This window comes from Peromyscus leucopus, chromosome 5 (genome assembly GCF_004664715.2).
Source record: "Peromyscus leucopus breed LL Stock chromosome 5, UCI_PerLeu_2.1, whole genome shotgun sequence".
Classification (NCBI taxonomy): Eukaryota; Metazoa; Chordata; class Mammalia; order Rodentia; family Cricetidae; genus Peromyscus; species Peromyscus leucopus.
Genome location: NC_051067.1, coordinates 22,419,940 through 22,437,922, shown reverse-complemented (window position 1 = coordinate 22,437,922; position 17,983 = coordinate 22,419,940). Strand labels below are relative to the sequence as shown.

At 42.4% G+C, this 17,983-nt stretch overlaps 1 protein-coding gene across 2 annotated transcripts in view; it reads left to right on the top strand.

Annotated features, from left to right (window-relative positions):
- Positions 1–17,760, top strand: part of Tmem170b (transmembrane protein 170B) — a 39,743-nt gene extending 21,983 nt beyond the window's left edge. Inside the window, exons 2-3 of one of the 2 annotated variants that reach the window (XM_028867760.2) lie at positions 4,088–4,258; positions 10,402–17,760. In XM_028867760.2, the coding sequence (XP_028723593.1) occupies positions 4,088–4,258; positions 10,402–10,532 (302 nt within the window). In that variant the 3' untranslated portion in view covers positions 10,533–17,760. The remainder of the gene's footprint in view (positions 1–4,087; positions 4,259–10,401) is intronic. The other variant, XM_037205778.1, reaches the window with a different exon arrangement.
- Positions 17,761–17,983: the final 223 nt, after the last annotated feature.

The following is a 17,983-nucleotide window of genomic DNA, read 5'->3' as shown; positions in this document are numbered from 1 at the left end:
TACTTCTGTGACTGGTCATTCTACTCAACAGATGTCTTCAGGGTTCATCTGTGTTGAACCATATGACAGAATTTCTTGTCCTTTCAAAACTGAATAATTTCCCATGATCTATGCATGTGATGTGCTTGTTCATCCCTGTGTTGTTGCACACTTGGGGTGCTTCTGCCTCCCAGCTGTGGTGAATATGATGGCATGAGCTTGGCTGGGCCAGTGTCTCTGGGAACATCTAGTTTACTCTTCCTTCTTTGGTGTGTTGTAGTAGTTGCTTTTCTGTTCCTGTGATAAAGTATTCTGACTAAAATCAACTTAAGGAGGATAGATTTATCTTGACTTACAGTTCCAGGGATATAGAGTCCATCATGGTAGAGAAGGTATGCATGGTGACAGGAGCAGGAAGCTGGCTGATCTCATTTCTTCCGCACACAGGAAGCAGAGCTAGAAAACAGGAGGTGACACTAAACTCTCAAAGTCCATCAGTGATGTACTTCCTCTCACAAAGCTCCACCTCCTAAAGGTGCTGTAGTATTCCCAAATAGCACCACCTACTGGCCTTCCTACTGACCTAATAGCACCACATTCCACTACAGGCCTTCCTGGGCGCATGGTCATCTCATGATACAAAATGCATTTAGTCCAGCTTCAAAAGCCCCTATAGTCTTTTTTTTTTTTTTTTTTTTTTTTTTTGGTTTTTTGAGGCAGGGTTTCTTTGTGTAGCTTTGCGCCTTTCCTGGAATTCACTTGGTAGCCCAGGCTGGCCTCGAACTCACAGAGATCCGCCTGCCTCTGCCTCCCGAGTGCTGGGATTAAAGGCGTGCGCCACCACCGCCCGGCTGCCCCTATAGTCTTTTAACAGCCACAACACTGTTCAAAAGTTCAAAGTCTGTTCTAAGACTCAAAGAGTGACTGAATCTAGAGTAACTAAAACCACACAGCTGGGTGTACCTGTGAAGGATTTTTCTTGATTGGATCATTTAATATAGAAGATCCACCTTAAGTCTGAATCATTTGAAGTTGGAAAACCCACTCGAAATCCAGGGCACACCTTCTGGTGGCTTTGCACATAAGATGACATTGAAGAAGGGAACTTTTGTTCTTTGCATGCTTGTCACTCTTGCTGGCAAGTTCATCTCTCCTGCTGCTGATGCATTCCTTTGATGATATTAGAACCTACTTTGGGATTCCAGTGTAGACAGGCAGCTCTCTAGGATTTCTGTGAGACTAGCACCAGCCTGGGACAGCCGAGACATCCAGCCTTGTGGACTGAACTACAGGATTCCTGACTTTTCTTCAGGAGACAGATGTTGTTGGACTAGCCAGACATACTAAGTCTCCTATTAATGTAATATAGGTTCATTTGATCAGTTTGCTCCTCTAGAGAACCCTGAGAGATACAGCAGTTCTCTGAAACTGTGAAGGAAGAACCCATGACTTCCTTGATCGTGCATCTTTCATACATCAAAAAGCAGACCAAGTGGATGGCACTGCCAAGGTCAGCTGCCAGTGTGAAATGGACCCTGGGCCTTCCCTTGGAACACAGCTGTAGATGCTTCTGTATGCTGAAGCTGTGGATGAATTTGCCTAAGTGTTTTCTGGGAACAGAACCCCTTAGGCTTTCTCCTGTCACATGGTGTATGTTAGCTGGGTGAGGCCTTGCCCTCAGAGTCCCCTTCATCCCAATAAAGCTTCCCTTTAGTGATGTTTGTCTCATTATCAGTCACAACCTTTTTCAGCAAATGACCTTACTGCAGTATTACGTTTCCTGCCGCTCGCTTCCTCTCCAAGCTGCACATTTTTTTCTTTCTGCCTGTTGCTTTTCTTCATGGTAGGCTTACATCAGAGTAATCAGTAATAACCACACCCTAGGCCCAGTGCTATGCTGTCCTGAAATTTCCTGCTTAATAAATGAGTCCAGTGCTCTTTATTCTGGCCTCATAGAAGTTCTCAGGGCAAGAGCAGAACACAGCCAGATTCTTTGTCAAATACCACACAAATGGCCTCTATCCATTCCCCTGCTCATAATCCAGGCCTCTACTGTTGACATGTCTCTCAGTATTATCTTCCACTAATAGCCCATTAAGTTCTGCTTCCAACATTCAACAACTTTCCCAGCCTAATTCTCCAGTGAAACAGTCCTCCTACTTTCTTTATTACTAATTTCTGTTGTTTCATTCTATTGCTGTGACAAAAACCGTGACCAAAACCACCTGAGGGGAGAATAGAGTTTGTCTTACACTTCCAGATCACAGTCCATTGTTGTGCTCATCCTCAGCTAGCTCGATATCTTCCTCCCTCTTTCTCTCCCTCCCTTCTTTACTAATTACTAAAATATTTTCCTCTTTTTCTTTAGTTATTTTTGTTACATGTATATAGTATATAATTGAACCTGCTGAGTCCACTTAGTTTTGTTTGTATATGTTTTTAGGGCTGACCACTTGGTGTTGGATAACCATTTAAGAGGATAATCTGTGAAGAAAGATTTTTTCTCTCTCTCAGCAGTCAGTAATTGACTATAGCTCTTCATCTAGGGTTGGGACTTTGTAGACTTCCCTCATTCACTTTGGCATGCTAACTGGTCAGCTAGCTTTCTTAAAGTTTATTTATTTTTATTTTATGAGTGTGAGTATTTTGCTTGCATGTAGGTATGTGTACCAGGTGCCCGTGGATGCCAGAAAAGAGCATTGGAGCCCCTGAACTGGAGTTTTAAGACATTGTGAGCTACCATGTAGGTAATAGGAAGCAATTCGCTCAGAGATGACTGCTGAGCTATCTCTCCAGTCCCAGCTACCTTTCTTACACAGTCTAGGGATGGTGCCACCCACAGTGGGCTGTGCCGTCTTGAAGCAGTCATCAATCAAGACAATTCCTCACAAACAGGGCATCTGATCTGGGCAGTTCTTCAATTGAGGTTCTTTTTCCACAGGTGACTCTGGGTTTTGTCACATTGACAATAAAACCTAACCAACACAGACAAATGGCATTGGACCATATGGTGATTCTGCTCTTAGGTTTTTGAGGAACTGCCATGCTGTTTTTTGTTTGTTTGTTTGTTTTTTGTGATAATTGCACCATTACAAATTTCCACCATGATGTTTGGATAAATAGGGCTTATTTTTAAAAATGTGTCTCTGTAATGACCTTACAGAAAATACAAGTAGCATAACATCAGAGGAGGTCCTTCCTTGTAGAATGTCTACATACCAAAGAGGACCCTCTCAAGGATGGCTAAACATGGTAGACAGCTTTTCAGTTAGAAGCAACCTTCTTTGAGTTAATTCCCATGGAACATGTGTTTTAGTATAGAGAAACTGGGATATTAAGTCTCTTTAAGGATAGTAATGTGACAGACCTCAGAAGCCACTGAAATACTAGACTTGGTGGCCTCTTGTCTTTGATGGATCTATTTTTTCTCTCTCTCTGTACTGTGGCTTGCACTATATGCGGAGGAAATAGGTTTAACTTCAGTTAGCCAAAGATGGGGAGGAGTCAGTGCATTCCCATCAAGAATTCCCAGGGAAAGGGAAGGATTGATCCCACCTGGAGCAGCTGCTGCCTCTGTTGCATGTCCCTCCTAGGTATGGCCAGGGAGGTGGAGTTATACCAGTGCAGGGCATCAATATCGATGTGAAGTGTGTAGATAGTATGGGAGGCAGCAGAGGCCTGGAAGAAAGGAAGTGACGGCTAGAAAGACGGAATATAGGGTGTGCTCTGTCCCTGGTATAGGAAGACAACAGTTAACAGCCCATTGGGAGCATGTTGAAGAAAGCATAAAGGATTATCAAAGCCCTGGGTAAGATTATTACAAGACAGGAGACAAGCTGATGGGTTGCTTTGTAAATGGGATATGGAGAGGACATGGCAGTGAGGCCTTCACCTTCTGAGATCATGAAGGGATTATTCCCCATCAAGCATTAGCATTAATGGTAATCACTGATTTGCTTAGTAATACCGTGAGTCAGACAGCAGGCTAGGCCTTTTTATATGTGGGTCTTGTTCGGGCTTCTCCCCAGCCCTGGCTGCTCACTGTTTGCTGACTGAGTCTTCTGATCTGTATTTCTGCAGCAGGACTAACACTGTTCTTTCCTTTCAGAGATGTGGTACTGGATCTTCCTCTGGGCTCTCTTCTCCTCTCTGTTTGTCCACGGTGCTGCAGGCGTGCTGATGTTTGTGATGCTGCAGAGGCACAGGCAGGGCAGAGTGATCTCCGTTATTGCTGTCAGCATTGGCTTCCTGGCCTCTGTGACTGGAGCTATGATTACTAGTAAGTCGACTTGTTTCTTTGAAGGATGTAATTTTATATGCAATTGTTTTGGTCAGTGCTGTCCTTAGGTAAAAGAAGCCTTATCTTTCATGTAGACTCCTCCTCAGCACTTTACAACCCAGGGCCTCAAAGACAAAGAGGAGTTAGTTCACAAACTCACCAGACAGAAGATTTACTCTGGGGATTCATGGGGAATGGCGCTGGCAGGGGGCAGAGTGGTTCAGTCTGAAAGTGATTGTAGAAGAAGTAGTTTCTGCTTTAAAGACACCTACTGTTTACTAAGGAAGGGAGGTGGGCACTAAAACACATCAGTAACAGTTGTCATTTAAGAACAGGAAACTATGGCCTTTGAGTCTGTAGGGTCATGTGCCTGTGACAACAACCTAGAATTGCATTTCTTCCTGTACCACATATTGTGACAAAACTTCTCTGCTCCAGGAAACGTACACGTTTTCTGAGCTGTCTCTTACATGCCACCTGGTTTTGTTCCCCTGACACTGAACTTGGCCCTACTGTACCCTGCTCTTCAGAGTTCTGGTTTCTGAGGCTGCTGATTGAGCAGAAGCCAGTTGCATCCTGGGAGCCCCACACTGCTTTCTTACTAGGTTGTGCTTACAGCTGGTGACTTCTCATACACTTAAGTGGTACCCACTTCTGGCTGTCTTCTACACCACGGAGACAGCTCACTGCTACACTGCATCTGTTTCAGGGTTCACCACGAGAGACTTCTTTGAGTTGATTCTGGCCACAGTGTGAGGAAGGCCTTACCTTTATAGTACACCTGTTCCGGAGGGATTAGCATGTCTTGTCTGAAGAGGGAAGCGGTCTGTCTACCTGTGTTGTCTCCTGACATCAACCGTAATGAAACACCTATGGGAAAGAGTGATTTTTTCCCTCTCTCTTTCTCTTTTAATCCCGTCTTTACTGTTTGGTTTCCTGGGTTGGCTTATTTAGGGACATTGTGTGGCCTTATCCTGTGGTTTCTTATCTACCTTGTCACAGGTCAGGTTTGAAATGAGGGCCCAGGTCCAGGTTCGGCTGCTAGAGTCATAGGAGAGTCATCTGGGAAGAGACTGGAGTGACTGCTAAAGGATTTTGAAAGGCTAACCAGAAAAGTTGGATTTTTTTCCTGCAAACGCATATTTTTATTTTCCTTTTTAAGAGATTCCTTTTGGTGTTTTGCCTGCGCATACATCTGTGCACTGTGTGCATGCGGTGTCTACAGAGACCGGAAGAGGGCACTGGATTTTCTGGACCTGGAGTTACTGTAGGTGATTGTTAATTGCCACATGTTAATTGCAAGAGCAGTGAGAGCTCTGAACCTCAACGTTTCCAGGCCGCAGATAGATATTTTACAGGGGTCGGTAAGGGGTAAGCTCTTCAGTTAGACATTTTGTCCTGTAACTGTCTATGGAGTGTATAGACATTTTGTCCTGTAACTGTCTATGGAGTGTATAGACATTTTGTCCTGTAACTGTCTATGGAGTGTATAGACATTTTGTCCTGTAACTGTCTATGGAGTGTATAGACATTTTGTCCTGTAACTGTATATGGAGTGTAGGAAAAGAAGCAAGAGAAAACTCAGGGAGCAGGCTCTCACTGCCACACCCACTAATCAAACCACTAATAAGAGTGAATACTGTTGGCTGGGTGGGTGGAGCGAAGGAGGAAAAGAAGGGAGGAAGTGGGGAGAGTCAAAAGGGAGAAGAAAGGGGAAGGAAGAGGAATTAAGAGGTCCAAGTGGAGACAGTACTGTGTCAGGATCTGCGCTAAGTGACGGCTGTGTACTGTTCACTGTGGTGACTGACATTTAAAGAGACAGGAAGGGCAGCCAGTGTGGGCTACTGTTGAGACTGCGACCATAAGCAGAGAAGGGAGAAGCGGTTTGCTCAGATGTTGTAAACACTGTGCATGTGTATGTCACTGTAAGATTTTGAAGGGTGTGTGAGGTATTTAATTCTACTTCTATTTATGTCTAATATGGGTGTATGCATATAACCACTTTCAGTTCCATTGAGAATATAATAATAAGTTAATGGTTTGTTTGGTTGGTTTGGATTTTTGAGACAGGGTTTCTTTGTGTTAGTCCTGTCTGTCTTGGAACTCGCTTGTGTAGACCAGGCTGGCCTCACAGAGATCCACCTGCTGCTGCCTTCCAAGTGCTAGCGTTAAAGGCTTGTGCCACCACTACCCAACAAGCTAGTGATTTTTAAAACTGCAATGAAATATTTTAAAATCCTTGAAAATATAAGTCTGCCACAAATTTCAGGTAAAAATTTGGTTCTTAGGTTAGCAAGAATACACAGAAATATTTTGTTACCATTTTTTTTATTTGCAACCATGAATTAAGGAAACTAGCTAAAATATTTAGCTGTGTATCTTCCCTTTTTATCTTTTTAAAAATCTTTTCAATTTTTATTTTATGTGTATGGGTGCTTTGCCTGCATGTGTGTCTGTGTGCACACGTGTGCAGTGTTCTCAGAGGCTGGAAGAGCACGTCAGATCCCCCGGAACTAGATTTACAGGTGGCCATGCGCCACCACTCAAACCCAGGTCCTCTGGAGGGGCAGCTGCCAGTGCTTTTGCCCACTGGGCCATCTCTCCAGCCCCTCTCAGTCTTTTCTTACTTAATGTAGCTTGTTGGTGGCTTATACATAGCTGTACACTCAACGGTTGCTGAAAATCCTTATCAGTAAGACACTGATGGGATGAATGTTGGCATATATCCACTGTATTTGTTACTTAGATTTTATTTCCAAGAAAAAGTGATGTGTGGTTGGGTTTTCTTTTTGCTTGTTTTTCTCATGCTGGTTAATATTGATACTGCCAGATTTGATTTAAACCCAAACCAGGGGTGGTGTTAGGAAGGGGGCTCAGTGGGTGTGAGTACTTGCTGCATAAATGTGAGGGCCTGAGTTGGTCCCCAGCTCCCATGCAAAACCCCGGGTACGGCCATGCAAGCCTGGAGCCCCGGCACTGGTGAGGGGTGGGGGCTTTGGAGGTTAGGGGCTCACTGACCCTTGCTTAGATAGCCTAGCTGCAAAGTGGTATGCTTCCGGTTCAGTGGGGTTCAGTGTCTCAAGGGAATAAAGCAGAGTGACAGTAGAGGGCACCCAGGACGCCAGCATCCTCCTCTGCCTCTACACGTGGGCACACACAACCTGTCCTGTGTCCCCACCCCACCCCCTGCCCCCACATACATAAAGGGTTTATCTTTTGTTTGTTTGTTTTGAGACAGGGTTTCTCTTTGTAGCCCTGGCTGTCTTGGAACTTGAAGATTTGCCTGCCTCTGTCTCTGGATGGTTAGGATGAAAGACATTCGCCACCATGCCCCATTACAAATAAAATTTTTAAAAGAAAGCAAAAATGTATTTATTTCTATATAGTGCCTAATTTTAGCTGGCTAATCTTTTATAAACATTTAAGCCAATCTGAGGGTGTAGAGTAACAGCTTTTTATTGATTTAATTTGCATTTCTCTGTATACTGGTGGGTCTCAGCGTCTCTTCCTTCACCTGCAGTACTGAGTTTTTCCCGTACACATCGCCTAATTCTGTGCTTTCCTTTGGATGCACCTGTTTCCTTCCGACTCCATTACAGCTGCTTCTCATATGTTCAGGTTGAGGGCTTCACCTGGCCGGTATGGGGCTTTGCAAATACCTTTTCCCAGGCTCTTACCAGTGCCCTTTGTCCAGTGAGTTTATTGAGTAGAAATGTTTAAATAGCAATGTAATCAGCTTACAGGTTTTTTTCCCCACTTATGGTTTATAATTTGGGGCTTTAAGAAATTCTGTCTCACACCAGGAAAAAAAAAAGGCATTTTGATATATATTCTTTATTTTATATCTTTACTTATTATAGTAATGTCTTTACCTCGTCTAGAGCAGGAGTCAGCACAAGTCTTCCTAAGGGACAGATGGTAGATGTTTTAGACCCGGGGGGCGGTGATCCCAGCTACTCCAGCCTGCTGTTGCAGCACAAAGCCGAGATGTGGGGAAAGGAATGGACAGCACTATTCAGAGAAAACTGTTCACAGAAACAGGTGTCTGGACTCAGTCCTGGCCCAAGTCTACCTCTGTTTTTAGCACTAGGTGGGACCCCCTCATACACGGTAAGTCACTATTCACCCCAGTACCCACTGAAGTAACTCACCAGTTGCTGATCAGTCTGTGGGTGCTGCCTTCTGAATTGCTGTGTTCTCAAGGCCCAGGGATCCATCTCTCGGCAAGGCCACATTTCCTAGGCCTTTGGTTTTGTAGTGTGTCATGGCGGTGGTATGGTGTTGTGTGTCCTAGGTAATTCAGAGTTAGCTGTTCACGAACTGTTTCTTCATGTGAATTTTACAGAACGTCTGCTACATTCCCCCCAAAGCACAAGTGTGGTTTTTGTTAGAACTTTCTTGGGAAGCTTTGGAATGTTAGGATATGTGACATGTTCACTTACGGAACTTACCTACCCTTTCATTAGAGATTAAACTGTTTTCCTCAGTGGGAGGGCTGTGTGCTTTGCTTAAATCCCAAAACATCATCTTACAACTGGTGTGCATGTGCTTTTTGGTCATACTTTAGTTGTATTGGTTGAGGAAATACTGTCATGCTTGGCTAGCTGTGTTTAGTTAGGATTCACAAAGACTTGGTGCTCTGGAGAGATATAGACTGCGGACAGGCTAAGTGTTAAGACAGTCAAATACCGACCAGGACTGAGGAAACAACCAAAGTGTGGTAAAGAATAAAGAATTTAAAAACTTAAAATTCGTCACAATTAGCATTCGGAGAAATAGAAAGCACTAATGGACCAGAAACACTTTTAAAACTTTGAAATGCTGAAGAGCCCCCTCCCCCACCTCCAGACCTAAATGTGGTATTCAGGTCACCCCACCAAAATTTTAAAGACTATTTACCCCCCAATCCAAATTACCACACAAAATAGAAAGAGTAAAATATGCACAGCTCTTATCGAGGCTGGTGCAAGCGTGTCAGGAAAGTTCAGAAAGTGAAAGACAGAAGCGTAGGCTCCTAGGCACGACAATGCTGCCTCTGGAGTGCAGAGCTCGTTCTCTGCATCAAGGGCTTCTGCTGTTTCGTTTAAATTTTATGTGTGTGTGTGTGTATGTATGTATGTATGTATGTATGTATGTATGTGCACAACTTGTGTGCCTGATGCTCATGGAGAGGGTGTTGGGTCCCTTGGAGTTACAGGTAGTCATGAGCCACTGTGTGGGTGCTAAGAATCAAACCCAGGTCCTTTGCAAAAGCAGCCAGTGCTCTTAGCCGTTGAGCCATTGTGGTCTCCAGACCACATTTGTTTGACTTTTGAGGACGGATCTCACTGTGTAACCTGTGTAACCTGGCTGGCCCGGGACTCACTGAGAACCATCTGCTTCTGCCTCCGAGAGCTGTGATTAAAGGTGTGCGCCACTATGCCTGGTCCTTTTCCTTTTCTACTACCCCCCCCCTTCTTTACTTTTTCTTCCTTTCTCCTCCCTTCCCCCACCACCATGGTTTTAAGGTCACCTCTTTCCTAGGATACTAAATCCGTCCGCTTGTGTTTCATAGTTTATAGTTGTGGTTTTATTTACTTTTAGCATTTTGTTCTTTAGTGTGCCTGATGGAATGGTATGAGGTAGGAATTTCAATCTATTTCTTCCAGATGGCTACTGAGTTATTCCAATACCATTAGTTGTATTGTGAGACACTGGTAGGCTTTTCCATGCCATGACTACTGGCTAGAATTAGTGCACAAAGTTCCAGGGCAGCACCTAATTCTTTCCTTTCGTGTGTGTGTGTGTGTGTGTGTGTGTGTGTGTGTGTGTGTGTGTGTGTGTACACATACACATATTATATATGTATATATATGAAAGGGGATAAGAGTTTATTCTGGAGTAAAATACGAGTAGCAATTGTTAAAACAGTTCTCACATTAAAAGAGATGAGAGCATAAGCTGTGTACTATAACTGAGTTGAAAAAGCCATTCTTGAATTCAGTGATTATATGTTGTGTAGTAAAGGTAGTAACTTTTAACCAGTCACATAGAAAAGCGAGGATGTGTTGAAGTTTTCTGCTTTGGTAAACTGAAAGGTGGCCTTTGCAGCAGCCGTGTGGCAGGTGGTGCCCTGGTGACCCTGTGCTCTGCTTCCCTCCCAGGTGCAGCAGTGGCAGGCATCTACAGAGTGGCCGGGAAGAACATGGCTCCCCTGGAAGCCCTGGTGTGGGGCGTGGGGCAGACTGTGCTGACCCTTATCATCTCCTTTTCAAGGATCCTCGCGACACTCTGAGGTTCTGAAGGAATGTCTTCTTAACTAAGGAAATAGATGTACAGCTTCCCCGGAAATGGCGTTGTTAACCAGCTGAAATGAAATTGTACAAGCAGGGACCGGGCAAGTCCAAACGTGTGGAAAGCCTGCCCTCTGGCGTTCAAGCGATTGCACTACCGCACTGCACCTTACGTGCCTCCATCCCAGGCAAGGTGCACAGGACACTATGTGAAGCTGCAAGAAAAAGCACCTTGTTTAGCTGCCAATCAGGTTAACATTGGTGTTGAAATCATCGTTCTCAACAGTGTTGTGTTAAGTTACAGGACGTTTTGAGAAATTGATCTATGTGCCAAACTTTTCTTTCTGTTAACATCTATCATGTGACAGTTTGCAAGTGTAGATGTAGGTGAGTGCTGTGAATATACTTGACATGGATTCAGGTAACATAGTCAGACTTTGTTTGTCATGCTAACTCCCATATGAATGCCGAACACCAGGCTTTCAGTACTAAGGAAGGCGTTTGGTTTTTAAAGCTGAGTGTTTCTGGGACTTGGGGCTTTAATATGTCTATGTGTTGTTATTTAATTTATGTGAAAAACAATAGTCTTCTTAATGGAAGACTAGCTGAGCTATTCTAAGGACTCAAATAGACTTGGAGGGTGCATACTTTTCAGTAACTTTCACCCTTTTAATAGTTTCCCTGTACATCATATTCTATTTATATGGATTCAAACACATCGTCACTTGTGTGTCATAAAATATCATTTGAAATTTTTCTTATAAATTTTGTAAGAAGTCTGAAATGCATGTTGCATTCTTCAACCCTTCTAAGAAAGTTCTTGCCTCATAAGTCACAGGGCATGACCTTCTAACTCATGTTGTGGTAGGATTGTGTTGTACGTGTACATGTCTCGGCAGTCTTTGATTCCGGAGTACTAACTGCTTAGAGAGTGGCCTAAATTAGGCTCTGGGATTTAAAATGCCTCATTTATAGAAGAGTAATAAGTACTTTACATAGGAAGAACAGTAACTCTCTTGCTCTGTATGTGTGGTGGGGTTAGGATTACACTAAATAAAAACTGGGGGGCATAGTGTATCACAAGTTGGCAGTTAGTCAGAGTGTATCAAGACAGCACAGAGCCTTTGTCTGAGGGGTCATTTCAGGGGTGTCATTTGAGTTTGTGTTTCTAAGTTATTACCTGAGTCAAATAGAGTCTTGGATCACACTCATTAAAATTCTAAAATATAGAATTTGTCTGTAAAACCTTTTAGGAGGTTTAGAGAAATACACAGTTGTTTGTTATGAATACAAGAAGTCGGGAAAGTACAGACCCTGGTTGAACTGAGTATTGTGGGGAGATGGTTAACTAGTTGTGATTACAAATGTGCTAACTTAAGAGAATATCCATTGTAGAGATTATGAATTTATAAGTAAGCTAAAAAAGAATGGAGCACCCTAAGCTCTTTAACGTCATTTAGTTTTAAGACTTTTATTATCCATACCTTTTCTCTAGCAAAAGAATATATGGACAGCTTTTGGAGGGACTGCTTTTGCCAGTACATATAGCAGTTTATAATGTGGCTTGGAAATTCAACAACCCCCCCCCCCAATCAACCAATCACCCTGAGAGATGTGGGGAAAACAAGTCTAGAGATGGATTCTGTGTACAAGCCTGCTGTTTCTCCCATGTGTTCTTTATATTCTTCATGCTTTCTGAAATGAAACCTAGGCATCTTTTCCAGATAGACCTGGTTCTCCTTTCCTGTTGGCTGATTTCTGCTCTTCCCTTAAGCGGCTTGTCCGGAATTCAGAGCTTCGTGTACCACCAGGAAAATTGCTAACACGGAGAGTGCTTCTCATGTACAGAACAAATATTTATTTTAACATGGTTATTTTATGATCTAAGAAAGTTATCATAGGAGGTAATATGGAGCCCAGTGTTTATAACCTAAAATTAACTAGAAATTAACTTGACGCATTGAATATGTGAATGAATGGACCAAAGAGGTTTGAGCTCCTGTTTCTGCTCTAGGATGAAAGTCTGAGAGGGTTATCATTTTATAGAATGTCCTGAAGTCATCTCATTGTCAAGCTGATTTGCATTAAGAATTGTGTTTGTGTGTGTATGTGTGTGTGTACTTTTGTTTTGAGGGGCATTTTTAATTTCAGTTATTTCCATTGGGATTTTGTGTAACTGTCACTCTTGGTAGTTTGAAATGCAGTTGAATAGTATGGATTTATGAAACTGTCTAAATAGTTGTTTATATGGTGAAGTTTTCAAGAAGATAGCCATTTCTTATAGAGACAAATGTTTAATGATATATATATATATATACACACACACAAGTATATCATTATATACATATATAGATAGCTATATATGAATATGGTCCAATTGGAAAGCTTTGTCTGATGAACATTTTCCTATTGGAGAAGTTGCTATATTTGTATATAAAAGTTAAGGGATCTTTTAGACTGGAGGGTGTTTAGGATTTTTGCTGGAGACCCTTGTTTGGGACATGACAAAAGCTTCCACCAACATAGTCAAGTTCCATGTTCTGAAAACTCGGCCGTGGTCTAGCAGTAAATTTCCTTCATGACAAAGGAAAAGTCTTTAGCACCAGGGCCTCATGTAAGTTACAAGTGAAGCCTGTTAACTTCTCAAAAAAGAGGTGCAGGTCATGGGCCCTGGCACAGTCCCATTGGCTTCTCAGGGGACCTGATGCCTGCGTTCATTTCAATTTAAAGTGTCATTGTTAATTTGAATTCTCATATGTATCATCCAGTGTTAAAGTCTTATCCAGGATACTTTCTTAGTATTTGCAATGCAGAATTCCACTGCTTCTTTTCCAAGCCCTTGGGGGGTTTTATTTATGAAAGGAAAGAAGGTTCACTGGATGATTTAAGATTTAAAAAAATAAATAAATAAATGCTATAGGAAACAGTGCTTCCAGGACCTTTCATTTGCAGTGGAAAGTAGGGTGGCCTCTTTAAGGTACCCAGACTGTCACTCACTACCTAGCTCAGTTTGGTGAGTTCCCATCTCCTATGTACAAAGACGGCTGAAATAGGATTCCCTCACTCGAGTCCACCAGGAACTGGCTAAACAATTTCAAGTCCTAAACAGCGTGGGCGGCTAGTACCTTGTTGCTTCCTGAGACTCATCCTTCGCTTCCTCTTGTGACCTAGTTTTTCCTTTCCCGTCTCATCCTCTGAATTGGGCATTGCAGTGTCTTAGATGCTGCTCAGAGCTAGGGGAGAAAGGACTAGATTCTCAGCCAATGCTCCAGTCTTGAGTCTAGGCTCTGTCGCCTTGTTCCCCCTGATCTGGGCATTGTTTAACCACTCTTAGTTTCAGGTTTCACTCTGGACTTTGATGAATTTCTCCTGGGTAGAAGAATGCATATCTGACAGTACGTGCTCAGAAGACAGTCAATAGAATTGACAGGTCATTTTTGCAATACCCATCAGAGACGGCGTTTTGTAAAATTTACCTTTCTTCATCCATTTCGTGTCTTTCTGTATATTTTAAGAAAGAAAACAAATCTTTCCTCTAGCCTTGCTTTTGGCACCTCCTCTTTCCTTCTTAAAGTCAGCAGGTAACTCCTCTAAGGGTACTTCGGGGAGTTGGTGGTGCAGGGCAGACAGGAGGAGACTCCGGGGTTGTCACCGCTGTTACTACAGGAAGAGTAGAGGTGGCCAGCATTTCCTCCGCTGCCATCTTCTACTTCTTTGGATTAACTTCAAACCTTCATTGACTCTTTATGTTATCCAAAGGATTGCCCTTGTTGTAGCTCCCCACCTCTCCTAGTCACCTGTCACCTGTCATCCTGAGCATCTGGGACTTCTGTATCCTGTCTCTGTTGGTTTGTTTATTACCTATTTTCTATTTAACCTAAAAAAAAATACCATTATCTTAAACTTATGACCATTTTATAATGGAGGGAGTGACAAGATGCTGAGAACACGTTCTGAACTGTTTGCAGACAGTGCTATTGCCATTTGAAAACCTTTTTGAAGACTCTCTCAAACAATATTTGGAAGCACCCCTTTTGATTTTGTGTGTAAGACATGAAGAATACAGGGAAATTACTGGGGAATTTCTCATGGGTTTAGATTGCAGAGAAGTATGGTAACACAAGTTGAGTGTAACTGAGTAAAGTGCTGTTTCTTTTTAAAATCAAGGGTTTGGGTTTTATTCTCAGTGGTTTGACATGATATCATCTAGTAGTCTCCTGGTTGTCCAGAATTTCTCATCCTTTTGAAACTGTTCAGAATATAAAGGACATTATTTGGTTTTAAAATATAATGTTTTTTAAATGTATGTGAATAATGCCATTTGTAGCAGAGGAAAGTTCAAAGAGGAGGAATTGTTAAAGAGGTCAGTACGCAGAAGCATGTGTGATAAAGTTCCCTGCATTATGCAAGCATAGTTCCTCCATCCTGTTAAGAATTTAAACTCCAGTGAGATACAAGTTTGCTAATATTTCACTCTAAGGAGTGTGGGCTCTACCAAACACATGCACTTAAAATCATGGTGCATTTTGTGTGAGGTAGATTTGCCCTTCTCCCTTGGAGATCCTTGTTCCCTCTAGGTAATCCAGTGTGGTGTCTTGGTTTCTGAATTTGCCTATGACAGAACATAGCTAGGATTTGTTTGGGAGGAATTAATGCTTAATATATGAAATGTTTTCAGTAAACAGGAAGTGCACTGGCTACCTCTTTGTGGGAGGAGGGCAGCATTCACCTTTCTGAGCAAGCTGAGCTGTGATCCAGAATAATTTCTTAATTTAGGAGATTGGCTCTCACATTCTTTACCTGTGTGTTTAACTTATCTAGTGGTTTTCTTGGTTTTTTGAACTGATTTATCTAGCAGTTTCTGTAACAATCTCTTCTCTCCTTGCTGAAGCAGATGTCAGATATTATTACTTCGATGTCACAGTTCCTTGACAGAAGCTGGAGTGCTGGTCTAGAGTGAGCGTTCTGTGCCTGTAGTTATGCCATGGTTAGCCCATGGAAAAGGAAGTAGCTGACAGCATCAGGTGGGGTGGGGTGGGGGTGAGGTGACGGAGGGAAGGACGATGTGATGCTCCTGTTTTCCTTTAGATGCTATCCTGTACCTACAGCTAGTGTATGTAATCTCGCTCTCCCCTTTTGGGGAGTTCCCAGGTCTCTGATGTCAACTGGGAAACAGTATGGCCTAAATACCTAGAAAGAGGAGTTCTGATGCATGGTCATCTAAGACCCAGGACCAGAGTACTTTCCCTCCCGGATGTGTATTGGTAATTACTTTTTAAACATTAACTTTTTTAGAGCCCTGTCTAAATGAACAGTAGCTTGGGACTCCTACTGATATTACAACATTTTGTTTGCTTTTATTTTAAGTTTTATGTATTTGAGATAGGGGCTCACTCGCTGTATAGCCCAGGCTAGTTTTGAACTTGTGATCCTCCTGTCTCAACCTCTCAGGTTCTGGGATTAGGGGTGTGTGCCACTGCTTGGCTCCTTCATTTTAAATCAAAATGTTTACGTTCCATCACTGAATGTGGTTGGGATGGAACAGTTTTAAAGCTTTCTTCCTGGAAAGACAACTGGAGGCTTTTGTTTGCATAGATTTTTTTCAGTGTTTATGACAGTGGATGCGATTTCAGGGAGAAATAGAGAAACAGTCTGACTCTCTCCCCTTACGCACCTTTAGTCATGAGGTCCACCTGTTTAGATGGATAAATAGGAAGTTCCCCTGTTGCTCATTTTAGCCATATAATCTGGCAGAACATTCACCTGTGCTTCTACCCTCATGTTAGCCTCAGCCTTCAGATGTCCCAGGATGAGGGAGCAGCTTTGAAGTTAGATGCTAATGTGGCTTTGTTTAAGTAGCAAGTATAATTGATCCATCAGAAAATACTAAGAAACTCACTTTAAAATTGTAGTAGCTCTCAGCCCACTGATGAATCATTTAGCTGAACCACAGTACAATTTTTAAAAGCTAAATGATGTCTCTGTGTCTTGGAAGTTAAGAACCTTTGCAAAGTGTCCTCAGTGGGGCTGGGGTTGGTACCAGTGAGCTGGCTTTGTTTGTCCACTCCACTGCAGAGAGACTCTGGAGCTTAGGAAGGGCCACTGAGGCAGTCCAACTGCTCCCTTCCTAGGGTTCCCGAGGAGTTAGTCAGCCACCAGCTGACACCAGTCAGCTATGACAGGAGACTGCTTTCACTACCCTTCATTCCCCAGCGTTTCCCTTTCCTGTGGGTTCTTTCTTCATTTTCCAAGCAAGTGTGAAACGGGGAAATATGTGGTCAAGCAAATTAAATGTGGGATTTTAAAGCTGGGTTTTATGGTACACTAGAGATTCCTGTGTGAACAGTGTTAGTTTAATATTGTAGTACAAGGACAGACTTTATGTAACCTTTAGAAATACGTTTGCCATCAGGGATTTATTTTTACAATAAAAATACTAAATGTACTGTGAAGCTTAAAGACAGGAAGAATAGACATTGGAGGGTGATACTCAAGCAAGAGTGTGTTTGATGAAGTACCTGCATTATGTGAACACAACTTCCCCTTCTGTTAAGACTATAAACTACACTGTATGAATATGTGTACTGCATGTTTACATAAAACAGTTTCATTTTGAAGGATTATTTAAAATATGTTTATATGTAATACCTAACCAGCTGTAAATATTGTATACTATTGATTTTTAATTTTATATGAGCAATTTTTTTATTTCCCAAGTCATGTACAAATTTCATTGTATATATAGCATAACTTCCTGGAGAACACAAATTTTGCAGTGAATTTTAAGTATTTTAATTGCAGTAAGCATCGGGTTAGCCTCAGAGATGCTGGTCCTTATTTTAAATTATTTTTCACCACACATTTTCTTCAAAGGGCAGCAATAAACATATGCAAGTTATCTTGATCCTTGAAAGTTGGCCTTCGAAGATGAGACCGCAGTCAATCCACTGCTGTAAAAGATGCACAACTCACACCATCCCGCGTCTGGTCCCAGGACAACTTCGGAGAGCCGCACGTGGCTCTCCTCTTTGTAGTATACAGGGTGAACTGAGGACAACACACAGAACATCTGTTAAACTGAACCCAGCACTTCAGTGTCGTACACAGAATTTATTGTGTCATTACACAGAATTTATTGGATTAAAATTTGTAATATACAGTATTTTAATAAAGTTTCTGTATTCAATTTCATGCACTTATATATAAATAAACCTGTCTTCAAAAGCTTTACACGGTGCTGGACTCTTGACTGTCTAAAGTCTGTATCTTCTCAACTCACTCACAGTGGACTCAGTGTATTCTCACAGGCCAGTGATATGGCTCAGAGCTACAATGCTTGTCTAGCATTTGTAAGATTCTGGGTTCAATCTCTGGTACCACAAAAGCCATAGAAAACACAATAACATGACCTCTCCTGATCGTTTGCTGCTTTCTCTCGGCCAGTGTCACCTGT